Below are 18,463 nucleotides of genomic sequence, written 5' to 3'. Positions count from 1 at the left end.
GCAGTTGTTTTGCTCAGCTGGATGAAAGATTGTTTCTACCCTTATGCCAGAATGAGGTCAATCTCCTTGAGCCTGTTGTCCTGGAGTCCTCCTCTGCCCCCAGCATCACTGGGAGCCAAAGGTGGCCCGGCTCGTGTCGCTGTACGGCTGGAACTGCTTCCAGCACATGGACAGGGATACGGGTTTTGAGTGGACTACAAGGTGGGTGGAAAATTGGCTGGACTGTCAGGATCGAAGGGTTGTGATCAGCAGCTCAAAGTCCAGGAGCTGTCCCTCAGGGATCGATGGCAGGGCCAATACAGTTTAATGTCTTTACTAATGACCCCGAGGATGGGATGGAGTGTGGTCACAGCTGTCACCAAACAGCAGAGTGGACAACAGCCTGCAGGGCACAGTGCTACAGCTGGAGAGATGATCCAGCAAAAACCCCCCAGAGCTCAACAAAAGCGACTGAAGAGCCCTGCCACCAGGTTGTAATATTCCCAGAAAACAGGACAGGCTGGGTCTGACTGGAGATAAAGCAGAAGGGGATTCAGGGTCTTGCTGGGCAACAAGGAGAGCAGAGTGGTGGGTCTGTGCAGTGAGGGAGATCAACCACTTCCTGAGCTGTATTAGTGAGAGTAGAGCTGGGCTGTATTAGCAAAAGCATAGGTTAAAGGAAGGGATTTTTCCCTTCTCTTCCAGCCCCAGTGAGTCTACACTGTGGTATGATGTCCACTTTTGGGCTCTCCAACACAAGACATGCTGAGGCTGAAGTGAGTCCAGCAGAGGCCAGCAAGACAAAGAGAGGCTAAGGGAAGAGTCACTGTTCAGTCTTAAAAACATTAGGGCAGACACTTGTTGCTGCCTACAACTACCTTATGGGAGGGTATAGAAAAGACTTTTCTCAGAGATGCTTGGTGGCAGGAGACAGGAGGAAACAGAGACTAGCTGCAACATGGGGAAGTCTGATCAGAAAAATTCAGTATGGATGTGGTCAAACACTGAATTAGGGGACCAGAAAAAAACCCTGGGTGATCTCCATTCTTGAAGACAGTAAAAGCTTGATGAGTTTCTGAGCAACACAGTCTAGCTGGGCCTGCTTTCAGCAGGGTGTTGGATGCATGACCCCCAGGAATCCCTCCCAGCGAAAATTACTCTGTGATTCTATAAATAAACTTATGACACTGCCCTTATGATAAGACAAACGTATGTTTTGCACCTTTTGTTACACAACTAAGACTAATAAAATGCTTTATGCCACAGCACTCGATCTGTTGCACAAACACATTTGCTTAGAGTTCATCCTGCATCTGCACTGCTCCACACCTGCACCCAGCAGACTCAACAGCACAGAGTGAAACAATCACAGCTCCAACCAGGCAGCTGAATGTGAAACTGCATCCTCTCTCTGCAGCACCTCCAAACCCTGCATCCAATTTAAAACATCAACCTTCATAAATTTAAGAACTGGACAACTCAAGAAGTCAGGAGGCAAGAGCAAAGGTGTGAAGAGCCTCTCCTCTAAGTCCACAATGTTAACATGATCATCAAGGCAGTGATATAAAGGCATTAAATGAAGGGGGGACAAGAGATCAACACCTTCACCTGCCTTCTAATCAAAGGACTTCCAGCTTTCCATGACTAAAACACACTTATGCACGTCCCCATGCACACAATGTGGACCTCCTGGCCCGTCTCTACTCTCCACCCAGTAACAATCATCCTGTCTGCCTCACAGCTGGCCACTGTCCTCACAAGACACTTCAGAATTCAATTTGCACAAGACAACATGCATGTGGAGCCATGGCACTCCCCTGCCTGCATGTCAGGATACTCCTCCAGCATCTCTTTAGGCTACCACGATGCAGAGAATCCTTAAGCAGTGCTGATGGATTGCAATAAGCACCAAGACATTCAGCTATGAGCAACCTGATCCAGTGGAAGGTGTCCCTGCCCATAGCAGAGTAGTTGGAATGAGATGACCTTTAAGGTCCCTTCCAACCCAAACCATTCCAGGATTCTGTGATTTTAAATTTGATTAATCTGAAGTGTTGTTTTAAACAACCCAATGCTCTCGCTCTCTGCAAACTTCATTTGAAGTTTTCAGGACAAACCTACTAAATCTGGGACTGACACCTGTGGATCTCTATGACAACAGATTTCTTCATTATCCCTAATGTTTCCCTTAGTCTCTAAACTGGCTGCAGAATGGATATTTTACTTTACAGGTTAACTCAGTCTTTCCAAGAGCCTGCACTAGAACTCAAGCTACAGGAAGTTTTCTATGCCAAGACTTCAGAGGGTTGCGTGCTCTTTTTATAGTCCTGCTGCTCCATTTACCTTGGTCTGCTGTCAAAGTCTGAGATCTGAGACACTCCTACATTAGTTCCCGAGTAAACTCATCCACTTAAACCCAGAGACCTGTAGCAGTCACATCCTCTCCTTATGTCCTGGGCCAAGACTTTCTGTTTAACAGCTGGAGCTCCAACATTTCTCCCTCCTTCTCTCCTAATTCACCCTCACCACATCTCATTGTACTTTTTACTGCCAGGACTCTGCTCAGAACTTGTCAAAAGCATTTCATCAGCAGCCAGAAGACATTCAAGACATTTTCCAGAACAGAGAATTAAGACTACATACGATGTCAAACAGTTTTCATGTGACGTCTCCAAACAAAGTTCAAGACTTAGCTCCAACCAGAACATCCAGAATTTGTGATGGCCAAGAAAACAGTTCTTATACAGTGCTCCTGATGGATCTGATTAAATGAAAAAGTATGGAGACAATGGAAGATAAAAGTTAAGCAACAGAAGAAATTGCAAGGAAAACAAAAGGGGGGTGTCTAATTAACAGATGAAAAGGAGAGGACTGAAATGGTGAAGAGAGAAGTGGAAAGACAAAGCTACAGTAATTCCATTAAAAGCAAGACAAATTCAAACTCTGAAACCCTACTCTCAAGCTAACTGGCCTCACAAAGGGGCTCATTAGTCTCATGAATATTTTTAGTATCTGCAGCAGGATTACACAATGATCTCATCTCCTAAGAGGAGATGTAGACAGCTACAGGGGCTTTATGTCAGGGAACATCAGGAAAAAACACATTCAACCCCTTCCTGGTAAACCCTGGGTTTACACAACACCGAAATGAGATTCTCGAGTTAGCACAAAATATCATGAAAAGTTCAAGATCTTCAAGGAGATGCTTCCATCGGTGAAGAAAGCATTCTGACTTCCAGATAAATTGCCTCTGCCTCCATTTGGCCTCGGTTCCTCTGCTGACACCTGCCTCACCTCCTCCCTCACATGTGTCCTCCTGAGCCCACGAGGAGCTGTGTAACAGCCAGGTGACTGCCATCTGTGGTCAAGGGCTCCTCTCCTCAGCAATCCACAGGAAGCACTTCTCTTGGACGCTGTGTTTCTTTTCCAGTGACACAAACAGACACCACTGGCCCTTAACAATAGTCCTTCCTGGATGAGGTTTTCATTCTGATTTTGTAAAAAAGGCAGTAAAATGTTCCTGCAGCTCTTGTGGGGTCACCCAGCAAGGACTGAGGTCTGCTGCTCTGTGGCACTTCCATCCCTGTCTCCTCTAACCACAACATCTCTCCTCTCTCAGTACAACCATTATGTTACCACAGCTCAAAGAGAAGCTGGTACACACAGCAGCCAGTTGTGAATGCTCAGCTGGGTCTTCTACCTGGCATTTTCTCAGACAGCTCATGTCTTGCACTGTAAGTCTGAAGAGCCCAAGAGGACACCCAGGGCACAGCAATGCTGATATCTGATGCTGTTCTCCAAGCACAGTTCCCTTCCTTTCCTGTTTCTTCCCACTGGCATTGTTCACCGCTGGGATAGGCTGTTCCCCAAGGAGTCATTCAGTGCCAGATCAGAAAAACACAAGCTTTCCATCCAAAAAAGCCCTTTCTTTGAAGGAAAAGGAGCACTAAAATTTAAGAAGGGAAGACTAGATCACTTCACTGCTGCAAAGCACTCCCAATGTCCCAAACAAACCAGATCTCTGAGCAGGACACAAGGTAAAGAATCACAGGGTGGCAATGATGAAAGGCAACACAGAATTACTGAACTGGGCTCTTTGTTCAGCTACATCTGCTCAGACACTCAGGCACAACATGGTCCTGGGAATGGAACGGAGAAGGAGCAAGTGACAACTTTCCAACTGACACAGCTTATACTGTGCAGATTCCTGACCATTAAAAATATATTAAATTTCAAATTAACAAATTCATATTCATTAAATAGAAGACCTGGCCTGCTCCTGACTCTTACACTGCCATCATGATGAAAAGTAACGGCACTGTCAGGCTGAAAAACAGTGAAGCTGGAAAACCAGCCAGTCCAACAACACAAAACATCCACAGGGGCACAGCACAAACCACCACAGGGTTTCTGTGTAAATATATGCTAAAAATCAAGGACAGCAACTAAATCGAGAGATTTTGTGAAATATTTTTTACTATTGCATCACCTCTGTCGTTGTTGTATGAACTTGTGACATTCCTAAGCAACAGCTCACGCTCTACACCATCAGCTGTTGCTCTCAAGCCTCTACTTGTCTTACCAGTACTGGACTGACATGGGCAGCCTGAACAGCCCCAGCCCTCTCAGCCTTTCCTCCCAGAACAGATGCTCTAATCCCTTCATCATCTAGGCAGCCCTTTGCTGGACTCTGTCCAGTATGTCCATCACTCTCTAATCCCAGGTTGCTCAGTCCTTTTCCCAAGAGCTCACCAGAAATTATGCCCTCTCCAGGCACACATTGCACTCCAGTCTCACTCCCTCCTTCAGCCCAGCCAGTAACTCAAAACAATTTTGTTCTGTTAAGTGTTTTGAGCAGGGTATTCTCCTACCAGCTTCTTCATCTTGAATTGATGCAGCAAGGAGAAGCAAAGGAAAGGAGTGCTTGTCCCTCCCTGCCAAACCAAATGAATCCCAGCACAAAAGGTGAGACGAACTTACAAAAACTTTCTGCATGACAAGAATTTATCTGGGGAGGAGAACATGTCATCCAAGAGAAAGGTATTTTAGGGGAAAATGGCCAAAAGTTTCTATTTTAAAGAAATCGGGTATGACAGATGTCTGGAAAACATCTGTGAGATATTCATTTGGGCATAATTTTGAAGTCCTTAATTTTAGGACAATAAGTGAAACAACTGTGGAATGAACCAAACTAATGGCCAGTGCTTAAATAAGACTTCTTATCCTGAATTAATATTTAGCTTTGGAAATGCTCAGACCAACCTGTTAAGGCTTTCAGATGGACAAGTCCCTTTAAAAATGAAGACACCAGGACAGTGGCTTTGTAGGTAACTGAACAACACGCTAATTTAACTTCCCACTTCTTTATTTTCCTGTTGCCCAGCCAGGCAATCCTAACCTACCTTAACAAACTGAGCAGCATAGAAACCTTTTTACCTGCTGGAAGTATTTCTGCCTTGGAGCCAACTCACAACTCCTGACTGCTGCTGAGTGCTCTTTTCTCTTCCATTTCTTAAACCTCACTCACAGGCACGGGCCAAGAGTTACAACACAGGGAAGTACTAAACAGCAGTGAGGGCAGGGCTGGAGCATCCTTCTCCTGAAAACACCTCCCCTGACTTACCTAAACTGTGGCCATTTTTCGTGTAGAAGCAGGTATTGTTGATGAGGTTGACACAGCAGCCGATCACGTCTCCAGTGGTGAACGTGGGGCCGTAGGGCTGCCCCGTCCCCGAGGAACAGAAGGAGTGCCCATCGTCACCATGGTACCCATAAGAATGTTTATCCCATCCTGCAAAAGACAAGACAAAAGAACAGGACAGCAGTGAAGCCAGTTCAGCACAAGCACATGCAACTACAGCTCTCTGGACACAATTTTCTGTCGGAGATTCAAAATTTGATTCCCGTTCCTGATTCATTCCAACATTAATCTTCACATACCAGCAACTGAAAAGGAATTAATGGTCTTTAGTCATAGCACCTTGTTTGGGTTTCAAACTCATTTATGCCTTATGAGAAATAATAAAAATAATAAAGTGTCAACAGTCATTCTGATGGATTCTTTTTTGTTTTAAAAATCATTAAACCCCTGTTTCTCTTTTATCTTGCCTGAAGTGAAACAAACTCCCTTTTGTAAAACATTTGTGGTTCCAAAAGCACAATCTCCCAGCAAAAGCGTATCAAATAATTCTCAACCTGTTGCAGCTTTGTCTGTAAGTGCTGTCACAGGCACAACGAACGGATGGAGGCAGTTTTTGCATTCTCAAATCCACATTTCCCTTCTAACAGTTGATAAGGGTTGCTGTGTTCCCTTTGGGCAACAATATTTCCCACCCTGCAGACAGCTTAAAGCACCAAATGCCTTCAAATGCTGGAGCAGCCACATGCTCAGGGTTTCTAAGAAAAGCACAAAACACTCAGTGCATGCCTAAGTGGTTCATTGCACCACTCCAAATGAACACCAGTGGGAAACTCAGGGAATGGAGCAAGACTAAAACATGCCACAGTCCAAGATTCTGGACATCAGAGCAAAGTTTCGGAGTGAAAGGCGTGAAGGACTCCTAGCAACTCCTAGTCCAGAAATAGTGAATAATTTCCTCTCATAAATCCCACACATCCAAAGGAACAGACTGAGATGTCACAAGAGTCAGCTCTGTCTTCCCTCGGACCAGCTCCAAACAAGCTGTTGACAGTAGCACCAGTCCTGTTCCATATTTTCATGAGAGGCAGGGACAACAGCACAGCCAGCACCCTCAGCAAGCAAAAAACCCATGCCAAATCAACTTGCCAAAACAAAGGAGGGAGAGATAGGGGCTATGGGAGTCTGTTGTCAAACTTGCACTGCTAAGATTCCAGCCAGTAAAAATATCATTGAAATACTGAGTTTTTAACACTCTGGCTCCTTTCCACTATCCCTCTTATTTTCTCCGCTGCCATCACTGAATAGATCATTTTAGTCTCCCCAAAACCAGATCTGTTACATGAGTGTCTATTCAGAACTTCTCTAATGAAGCTGTTGGTAATTTCAGATGATAAATCAATTTATCCGCTAAGCTACTTATAATACAATCCAAACACAGACTTCCAGCTCTTCTGCATACAAAACATTCCTGGCATTACAAAGCATTTAACAAGAACTTGTCATCAGTTACATCCAAGCAGTGAAGTGCTTAAACATCATGTGCTGGGTAAGGCTCCCGTGAGAAGCATGACAGTGTGTCCAACTGCGAGGACAACCACAAAATACTTGTGCCAATGCAGACACTACTGGGTCTGTAGTGTGAGGGGGGAAAAGAAAGGATTAATTACCTACAGGTCACAACTGTTCCTACTAAAAAAACCCTCCTCGTGCTCCTGTAAGATTTGTGCCTCACGGTATCGGTTCTTCCTGCAGCACCAAAGGTGGTGATGAACTCCAGTGAGAAGTGACTGAATAAAGGCCTTGAGGACAGTGACAAATGTGGTATGTACTGCAACAGTGCCTGGAAAAAGCTTGTTTTGAGTCTCAGTTAAGGAAATCCGCTCATCCAGCACTTTGCTAAGGATATACAGAGTTCACTGTTTTCAGCTGAAATGTTGCGTAGCACTGAACGTAGACAGAACCCTAAGGGCTTTAAATCCTGACTGTCAGCCTTATCAAATCATTATGGTCATCTTAAAAAAGCAAGCCAGAGATGTTTGAGAGAACTTACTGTACTCACTGTAAACATAAGCTGAGTGGCATTAATTATATGCCTATCATTAAGTTATTTATTAATCAAATCATGTATCCCTATTTCTAAAATTCAGCCCAGAATAAACATGAAGGCAGTGGCGTACAGGTCATTCAGCCAATCTTCTGAAATTTCCTAATAATCTGACTTAAAAATAACACTCAGCACTTCTAGTACTTCTAGGTCAAAGTTATCTGGGCCTGTTGATTTAAATAGCGTATTCCTGACAGAAATGTTTGGCATTATCTTGGATTAGCAGCAGAATGGGGAGTAACTCATCACAGCTATTTTGAAAACAGCCTCCAACTTCACTCCAAACACAAAACACTTGCTGAAAACTTGGGCCTTTGCTGCATCAATAACAATTTGCTATCGCCACCTAGTAATGGGTCCGGGATATTGCAACCTCTTCTGTGACTCCCACGACACTATTCATGCCTCCAGTGACTCAACAACTCCTTCCTGTGCAAAGTCCAGCAGTGCTTTAATAAGGACCGAATCAGACTTCCTGAATGCCTTCCCCACACCTGCACCTGAAAATTCTCCGGGCGTTTTAACCTCTGTGGAATCTGTACTCAAGTACTTCCAGAAGCCACCGCTGTGACCTGGATGACATGCACGTGCTCTTAAAAAAAGCTGGCCATGTGGGATATGGGGTCAACCTGGACAAGGATGCTCTTGAAGAAGTGAGACAGCAGAGGCACAGGACGAGCACGTATCATGCTCTGACTGAGCAGAGTTACTCCTCTCCAACCACCACAGCACATACAGACTGAGCCAGATGGAGGGTCTGTTCACTCAATACTCCTGACAGGATTTTGTTTCCATTAAATTGTTCAATCCTCCATTAAGCACATATAAACACTCATACCATACCATCCACTGTATCCTGCAACAAGAAGTTTGATAGTGTGACTTGAAACAGCATGAAAATATGCCTTCTACTACTTGTATTGGATACCCTGTAGTTCTTGCACTGGAGAAGATGGCAAACTGTGGATTCTGTCTCTCCAGAACATACGTCATTATACAGACTTCACAAAATCCTCCATAATCATCCCTTTTCCAGGTGTATGACTCCTGGCTTATTCAGCTATTCCCTGCTTTTCTGACCATCATCATCTAAATCTTTCCTGGATTTACAGTGTTGCTTGTGAGAACAGAGATGAAGGTGCCCCGTGGAGAAGGGAAGCAGGCTGTAGTTGTTCTCTGCACTGTTCCCTAGCCCTCTGCAAGTTAATCCTAGCATTTTCCCCTTTATTGTCTTTTTTATCACTGAACTGATGTCTGCATGAAGCCATTGTGGTCACTCAAAGTGCATCACTGCTCTTGTGACAACGCTCCCCTCCGCAGATTCCTGTGTGCCATCTCTCCACCGGCGCCTCAGCTCCCTCCCACAGCTCCTCCCCAGCACCTCTCACCACCCTCAGTGGCTCACAATCCTCAACAGCTAGAGCAGCCCCTCCTGGGACAGCAGAGTACAAGGAGCTGCTGCTAACAAAACCCTGGGAGAACCCATGCCTGAACAGTTCCTGACTGGTAACTCATCCCAACAAGGCTGCGGGGTTTAAATAACATCCCGTTTCAGTCTCTTGGTGGTAGCTGATGTCTAGAGCAATGGACACTTCACACCTACATGCAGTTGGCCAAGTCTAAAAATTCTCAAATGCAAGTGCAGATTCCTCACAAAACTTCAGAAATCTGGACAAAACTGGAGAATGTGTGTTTTGTTATAAAGCACAGGTTGGGCACTCCAGACAGACCACACTCTATAGACTGAAATCAAGTGAGTCAGAGGAGCTGGAGGATCCAGTTAACACAGTTCTCTCCTTCCTTCCTTTTCCTTCCCCATCCTCTCTTCAAAAGCACAAAATCATTTTAAAGAAGGGAGGCAGGCAGAGGACAGAAAGGATCTGGCCACCTGGCCCATGGCAGTGGTCAATGCAGGAGCATCCTGACTCCTAAGACTGTTCTCACTACAGCTTATTGTGAAGACAAGAATACTTTGAACATGCCAATCAGAACCACTCCCCAGGTAGGACCTCAGCAGCTAGTGAGCAAAAAGAGGTTAAAATTACACCCCTTTGAAATGAACCCTTCAACTCCCAAACCCAAAACATATTTACTAACAAGATGCAGAATAGCTCACACTGTGCAGGCAGCAAATGGAAAGAAAGAAAAACAGAAACCATGGGTAGGGCTTGGTAGGACATTTTTGTATGTTCAGCACCCAACTAAGTTCTGTTTGGCCTGCTAACAAGAAAAAGCTGATATGTTGATCTTCTTGGCAGACTATCTTGATCCCAAAACACAGTGAAAAAAAATGAACAGCAAGTTCCATTGCTGCTGCTTGATAAACAGGTCAGAATTATGCAATGTCAGACCACGTGGCAGAAAAGACTTGAGTTACTTCAGGACACAGTTACAGGATCAACTGATAAATGGTCACTCTTAGGCAAGCACTGGAGTTAGATGCACCCCTGACTGTCCTACATCCCTTCCTGCTCAATCCCAACTTGCCCCTTCAATGTCAGCCTTGCTTTACACGACTTTTTAGGCAGATCTTGATTTCTCTACCTGACATCAGGCACTGCCTCATAAAGCAGTGAGTGGGGAAGTGGTTCTATTGGGCTGGGACACCATTTACCTCTCAGCACCGTGGAAATAATGTGGTGATTTAGGTTTCTGCTCCAGGAGTGCCAGCAGCATACACAGAACCTGTGGTAGGCACTGGGCAAAACTGGCATCATGAGTACATCACACATCTGAGAAAACCAGGACCTGGATGTGCTGCTCAACCTCGGAAGCGTGTAGCATCACACAGAGGATGGATGGACGGCAGGCAAGGCAGGATGGAAGTTACCAAGAGCAGCATTTTCACTGTGCCTTTCCTGGCCTGATGCTTTGTTCGCAGTGTGGAGAAGGAAGCCAAGTGATGACATTCCCCTGTGCAACAAGGTTCAAGTGTGTCAGACTTGCCCTTGGGCACAGGAGAACAGAGAAGGCAGAACACACAGGGATCTGTACTGAGCTCCCCTCTGATGACATGCTAAAGGACTGACATGCAAGGCTCAGAGATCATGGAAAATACACTTTTCCAGTAAGTTATAGCCTGACACGTCAGGCTCTTCCAGTTCTGTGCTTGTTGGGCTAAAGATGATGGCAGACAGATGAACTTCATCACTGACACATGGACCATTCCTTGTGCACATCCCAGAGGAGAAACATGTTCTACTGCAGCTCAGCCTAGGGCCTTGCTCACCACACATACAGTGGTAACCCACCTGCAATCAGGGAAACCTGGGACATCTGGGGCAGTAAGGAATGGTGAAGGATGCATTTGGAAAATTCATATGGATTCCATATGAAAAGCAGATGGATGTTCCTCAGAAAGAATCTGAAAATTTATTAATATGGTTTATGTCTGTTGTATCCCGAGTACTATGAGAGGCTGGAGGCTTGTTCTTCAGGACTGACCCCAGTGACTGTTCTAGGCTTTCTAAATTTTACTTGTACCTGCTTTCTCTCTTTTGTACTTTGAAACACTTTTCACTTTTCTCCCCTCTCTATTCCTGTCCAGTATTTTGCCTGTGGCATTCCTCTTCCCACTCCTCTGGCCAGTGATCTTAGCTTCCCACAGCTGCCCATGCCAGGGCAAGTGGTGTGCAAACACTAGCTGCGAAAGGACAAGAACTTGTGTCAACACGCTGAAATAAACCAAACAAAATAATTTTAATAAGATTTTATTGAATCCAAAGTCCAGCAGAAACAGATGTAGAAACTTTGCTTGTCCAGTGCTTGGGGAATGGGACGTGGAGGGTGGAGGCAGCAGCAGAGTCACTGCTGGACCACGTTCCAGTTGGAGGCAGGGCCTTTTCCATGCACTGTGCTGTGCAGGCTGCTGTTGCTCAGCCAGCCATGGGTCTTTGGCAGCAGCAGAGCATGATGTCAGTGGAGGGGAAGGTATGTTAAACAGAGGCTGAACAGATGGAATATGGTGCAGGGAGAAATAGGATGTTGCTTCTACAATGTCCTGGGCTGAGCAGTCCCAGGCAGGGACAGGGTAAAAATAACTATGGGGCAGAAGCCATTGCCACAGCAGAAGTAGAACCACCCTCTGTTGACTACTCCACCAGCCTCCAATGGATTTGGCTCTACAGGTGGATGTGCCTCTGATGAATATTAGCCCAGCACAGTCAGTGTAGGCCTTTGCCCCAGTGAAGGGAAGGCTGAGCAAGACCTGGTGCTCCCACAGCCTCAGAAGCCAAATGCCTGGTGATGAGAAGTCTGCTGCCTCAAGAAGCATCTGGGATGCTGCAGCATCTCAGCTGTCCTTCAGTTTTAATGGCATTTCTGCCAAACCATATGTAGCTGCAGATGCATCAGATGTTTGGGTGAGAGCAAGGAGGTCGCCTGGTTTTTCTTTTCAACTATGCTTCAGAATCAAATCAACTATTAGTGTTGCAATACATCTTTCCTTTTCCATAATGAGCCTACAAAAATAGCTGCTCAGTGGTCACAGCAACCTATGTTATAGATTTGGTGTGGTAGGAATAGGGGAAGCATAGTCCTGGCACAGAACAACTGTCTAGGTACAGTCACAACACCAGCTGCAGGACAGGAATAGGACCAGGGAACAGCATGCTTAACACATTACAGCATCTTCCTGGCAGAACTTCAAGGGCTTGGACACCTGCCCAGAACATGTCAAGGGTAAAAAAAAAAAAAAAAAAGCAAGCAAGCCCCTAAAACCCACTTACCCAGGGACACCAGGATGAGGAAGCCCTAGCTAGTAACATCCTGAACTTCTCTTTCTTGTAACAGCTTCTATTTCTTCTATAAGGTGGCAAAATAACTCTGAATTCAGCAGAAGGCCAAACCCTGCACTACAGAATCAGTGCATGTACAGAGAATAAAACCACTTCATCCCATGGAGCACAAACTTCCTAAAGTAAGGGTTGGATGGGTTCAGGTCCCATATCTTTGCACTATTACACTGAATCCTCTACACGGCCCAGGTGCAGTGCCCCACACCACTGCACACATGGAGGGAGGGAATGCTGTTCATGGCCTCCCTCTCACCCCAGCTCCCAGCAGATCAAGCAGATTCAGTTTGGCCCCTGCACAGCCACAGCAGATGATCCTAATCAGAGAGTGCAGGACCCTTGGCAGGCCTGGCTATAGCTCTGGCTCAGAAGCTATTCCACGTTTTTCTATAGAGTACTTGCAACTGTAAAAGAGACAAAGCTCAGACCAAATCCTCACAGCAAGACTTGTATGTGGCAAGAATCCAAAGGAAAGGGAAAAAAAAAAGATACAGAAAAAAAGGAATCACAGTCTCTCTCTCATATTAACAGAGAGCAGGAAGAAAAGGACATCATGACCCAAAGACCAAAAAGACTCCAAAAAAGACAGTTAGAAAAGCCTGCAAGAGTTTGGGAGATCAGGCAGAATGCAGGTGCTAACAAGCATTGCCTGATCCATCACAGAGACTACAACCAGCAAGGAGCACTGTAAAATTCCCTTTTTAACATTATTGATATGGCAAGGTGATTTTTAGACCAGATCAGCAAGTCCTACCATTTGCCAGATACTGCATAGTAACTAGTCTTCAAAACAACAGCAAACCACAGTCTACACAATTATATTAAGTGACACTACCCATTGACTCATAAAGAGAAAAAACAAAACCAGAAGGCTCTGGGTGGCTGCAACACAGGCAATACCTTTTCAACAGGAAAGGTCTGTTCCACCAGCCCCAGAGATGTGTTAATGAATCCACTTCACTACTACTTAGCATGTACCTCACCAAAGAATAAAGTAATCAAGATAAAAATTCTACTTCCTTGAATGAATAAAGATGGCAGGTCCTCCTAACTTAAAAGACTGATGGGTCCATCTCCTGCCAGAGTCAGAACATGATCTGGGTCTTCCCCATACCTGAGAGGTCAAGATGTGCTACAAGCCATTTACAGCCCTGTAAAGTGCACACCATGTTAAAGCACAGCTACAGAACAGGCTGGTACCATCAACAAAGGCAAAGCTCTCTAGCATGATCAGGTCACCACTGCACTATTATATCCATTATATTCCCTGACACACCACACTGGAGGGGGTGGGGAGCAGAGCAGGGGTGCAAAACAACACAGGACAGGGATGGAAAGAAAAGTCAGATGATGAGTTTTGCCATTTATCCGTTATGTGGAAGGGGTAAAGAACTAGTCAGAATCAAAGGCTGCCAATCTCATCATGCTAAATAATTCACATGTTCATTTACAGACCAACTTTTCAACTTTCAGCTGATGGGAAAGAACGCCTTTATAAAATATTAAGACACCTCCAACAAAATCTTGCAAGGTAATGGACAAGAGTCATTTTACAGAAACATGGAGGCAGAGCAGTTCAGTGACTCAGCCAAAAGCAATGCTAGAGTTCACTGTGGAATGCAGGGGGCTTGAATCCAGCTACTACTAAAAACAATCCCTAAAATGGTATTTAGTGAGCTAAGAAAACGATGGACAAAAAAAATATTTATCTAAACACAAGACCTTATGGAGAGAGAAGTCCTCCAGAAGAACCACATCTTATGATGGTAAGAGGTTGCAACAAGGCCTTCTAGATTCTAAACTGAGGTTCCTTAAATACTTTCCACATCAAGTGAAGCAACAGCGTTTTCTGAAGAGGATCACATTTATCTATCAGTAAAAACAGCTGCTATCCATCACTTCCAGTTACAGTGACATTGAGCTTTGTGTTGACATTACCTTTTATCCAAAAGGCTCCAAGAATAGGTACAGCCACATTAAAGAATTTGCTCTAATCTGAAAAATAAGCAGTGCTGTGATTACAAGTTGTGCTGACAGCTAAATTGCTGTCTCTAAAATGCCAGTCAACTCTTAGCTGTCACTAAAATTACCTGGATTGTCCATAATCTGTGCTACAGCTGGAGATGCAACCTGTGGCACTGGTGAAGGCCAAACCACAAACCCCACCGCGCAACCCCGTCTCCACTCTGCTTTGGAAATTGTTTCCATGTGGTACAAAACCAACACAACCTGCTGGATGACAGCAAGCTCCACACAAAACCAGGCTCCGGCACACCCATATCCTACATTTCTGGGAACATCCTGCATGAGAAAAGAGTGCAGAACCCCCACGAGGGGCCTGCCCATCTCTGAAAGAGATGTGGCACAGAAACCAGGGCACGGAAAAGCGAAGGGCAGTCATACTCTTTAAGAAGCACTTCCCCACACTGATGCCTGAGCACTTAAAAGCCAGTGGAAAGACTTTCTTTAATTAATTTTCCAAGGCCAGGGTTACTGCCTTGAAATACTAATTCACGGTTTTCAGCTTGAATGATGTGGCAAAGCACTTTCCCAAATACTCCAGGGTGAAGTGTGGCTACTGAGAGCTCAGCTGGAGCCTCAGTCTGCTTCCTCCATTCAAAGCTGAAGTCTGGGTGCTCACAACCCATCTAATTGAAAAGACCAAGAGAACCAAAAAAAGAATAGAAAACCAATGCATCCCTAAAAACCCAACCCAAATGGCTGGTAGCAGTTTTTCCAGCTTCAGACAGGACAATCAACACAGTCCACACAAACACGTGAACTGAAGTCTGCTGGAAGGGGAAAAAGGCAGGAACTTTCACTTTATAAAATACTAATTTTCACATAAACAGCCATAAACAAAACACGAGATTAAATTTAACCCAAATCCTGTGGTTCAGGAGCTGGCTTTGTTACTCTCTGGCTCTGAACACACCTGATAGCATCAGGTCTGACCTCAGCTGAGGACTCGATTGCTCTGGTGTCACTCCTGAGCACGTATCACACAGCGAACTAACACATCAGCCCAAGTGCCCCGTGCTGTGGCAGCTCAGCCAGTATCAGCCCTGAGCAGAAGGCTCGTGTTTTAAAACACATCCCACCTCACCAAGCTGTGCCCAGCTCTGTGCATGATAAGCTACTGAGGGGGGGACACACCTAAGGCAGAGGCCTTGGCAGCCACCAGGGTGAAGAATCACTGATCTGGATTCAGGTTATTCAAATGCCCCAGTCCAAATCACCAATTCACATGATTTGTATTTTATACTAGAGCCATCACAGCCATTCTGGTACACAAATTCAGCCCACAACCTCCCCTTCCCACAGCACAATGCACCCACACACAGTACACCCAGTTAATTCTTTTAATTGCACACCAGTAAGTTTTGACTTTGGATACCTTCAAAATTTAGAGCTTTTAAATCCAAACTTTGTCAAAAAGCCCACTAATGACATGTGAAAAACTGAAGAATGTGAAAGAAGCCTCCAGTTGTTCTGGGGGCCAAAGATGGGATATGAATGAATTCACAGCACATGCAACAAATCCGTTTCAATATTCAAGCTGGAATTTTCATACAAGTTCAGGCAAACTCAGCACATAAACTGAAAAAACTGACTGAAAAAGGAGAAAGCTGACATGGGATGAGAAGACAACCGAGCAACTCAGTGGAGCTTAGCAGACCTTGATTGGTAGTGGACAGGTCAACCATAAACCACATGACTCACAAAGATATATAGAATTAGCTTTTTTTAATAAAGCTCATACAATTTTAAAAATTTTGATTAAAAAATGGTTTAAAAATTTTAATTTTAAAATTTTAAAAGAATTTTAAAGGGTGTTTACTGATCTGCAGAGAGTAGAAGCAGGAGGAGAAAACAAGATGAGAGTGAGTTAAGTAATGCCAGAGGAACTCAGAGATCACAATTCTCCAACACAGATGCAGCAGGGCAGCCACAGTGCGTTTAAAATATACATATATAATACATATACACATAGAATTGAGAGTGAGGATGAAAAAAGAAACACTGAATGAACTGTGTATGCTCAGAATGAAAAGAAATTAAGTGTTTCTCAGATTACTTTCCTACGATGACATTTTACATACACTGAACATGAGATTGATTCCATATGGGGAAAAACCTTATACTAAAAATATGTGAAAGCTTAAGTTCAAAGGAAATCCTTTTGTTTTATTACAGGAAGCCCAAATTTCTTATGAATTTCTTTAGTACGACCTTTGTTTTGACTTAAATTAAAAAAAAAAAAAAATCAAAAGCTACTTTGAAAATAGCAGATGGTGCAGCACAGTAAGGGTAGATTCAAGAATGAAACAACCAGTTTCAACCAGTCTAAGGACACTTCCTCCAGGAGGAGATTCTTTACTTTTTCAATTTTTTTGTTCAAATGGGGCTGTGTACCCTGTATTACTTAGCCTTGTCCTGTGGACTGAATAGTTATTAGTGGTTGGAGTGCTCCTGGAGTGCATCTTTCAGTTTAGTTTAGAAGAAACAAGGGTAGCACAACTGAAGATGTAAATAAAACTACAGTGGTGACAACCAGGAGATTCACTTAAATAAACTCCACAAATAAGAGTCTCGTAGACAAATCCAAAATGGCCCTGATTTACAAAGGCCAGAAATTTTAAATCTCCTATTAAATATTTTTCTTGGCAGTGCATGTTTAGAATCCAGCACCGTTTTAAGTGCCACAATAATCTTCCCTCATCCAGATGAGCTCTCGAGTGGTGAGGAACTCCTCTAAAAAGCCATTCTGCACAAATGGATTCACCAACTCCAGGGTTCACCCACCACACTGACCCACTTTGCTCCCATTTCTTCAACTGCACAGCGCTAAACCTGCCATTTCTAAACCTACCAATAATCTCTTAGGATGTTGAAGTCAGGTACAAATTATGTTTTCGGGTCAAAATGTAGTTAAGCTGGCAACAAGGCCACACAAGCGAAGTTTTTGGAGCAGTTGTTGGGCTCTGTGAACCCCAGATCTTTGTCATCTTACCTCCATTTAACAGGACACCTTCCTGGGTGCTCCAGTGCCTCTTGCTCAAAATCCATCTGCAGGGTTTGCTCAGCCTGGGAGGGCAGAGGTGGCAGAATCACAACCCTCCTCCTGCCACCACTGCAGGTCAGAGGCTCTCTCTGCTGTGATCTTCCATGTCCCTCTGGATTTTGGCCTGATTAATGGTATCCCTCTTGATTTACCAAGAATGAACTGGTGGCCTCTACCTCAGACCACCACTGGACTCCCCTACAACACACTTTCTTCACAAGAAGTCCCTGGGTTTTTGTGTTTCAGGTGTCTTCCACTACTGCCAAGACAATTTCCGGCGATGCTCTCACCCCATCGTCCTCTCAGGTGTTAATAACCACGGAACGAACATCACAGCCTCCTTAACAGATCACCAGCAACAAACCAGACACAGCCAGAAGGCATTTGGCCCAGAAACTTCCCAAGATATGATTCTCCTCCATCACCCATATCTGAGTTTTCCTCGTGATAACTTTCCACAGCTCGGGCACTGCCATGACCAACACACAGCCCTTTTGGTAACAGCAAATAACCCTTCTGAGCTCAGCAGCTTCCCAAACCTCCAGTCCCTTGATCATTTGAACTATAATGTATTGGGCAAAACAAGCATATGCTTTCACTGACATTTGTTCTCAAGGTTTGACTGTGTGACTGAACAAAACAAAACTGGGTGCAAAAAATAATCCAATCAAGTTCAACTATCATCTGACTCATCACCACAATAAAAGGTACCCAGTCATCATCAGCAGAGACAAATAAAAGTATAGAGACACACAGTCAGCCAAGTTACCTTCAGCCCAGTACACCCTGGAAAGATGATCCTTCATAAAAATGTCTCTGTGACCAGGATAACTGTCAACTGGTGGGAATGCTTGGTCTTTAATCAAGGTTTTCAGCACAAA

The 18,463-nt window shown here is 44.5% G+C and overlaps 1 protein-coding gene across 6 annotated transcripts in view; it reads right to left on the bottom strand.

Annotated features, from left to right (window-relative positions):
• The window catches only part of RANBP10 (RAN binding protein 10), a 60,790-nt gene that overhangs the window by 18,218 nt on the left and 24,109 nt on the right, over positions 1 to 18,463 (bottom strand). For all 6 annotated transcript variants that reach the window (XM_027646576.1, XM_027646581.1, XM_027646578.1 and 3 more), the window contains one exon: positions 5,603 to 5,770. In XM_027646576.1, coding sequence (XP_027502377.1) covers positions 5,603 to 5,770 — 168 coding nt within the window. The remainder of the gene's footprint in view (positions 1 to 5,602; positions 5,771 to 18,463) is intronic.

Source organism: Corapipo altera, unplaced genomic scaffold (genome assembly GCF_003945725.1).
Source record: "Corapipo altera isolate COAL_440 unplaced genomic scaffold, ASM394572v1 62, whole genome shotgun sequence".
NCBI lineage: Eukaryota > Metazoa > Chordata > Aves > Passeriformes > Pipridae > Corapipo > Corapipo altera.
The sequence above is the reverse complement of the archived record's forward strand: the minus strand, read 5'-3'. Positions and strand labels throughout refer to the sequence as shown.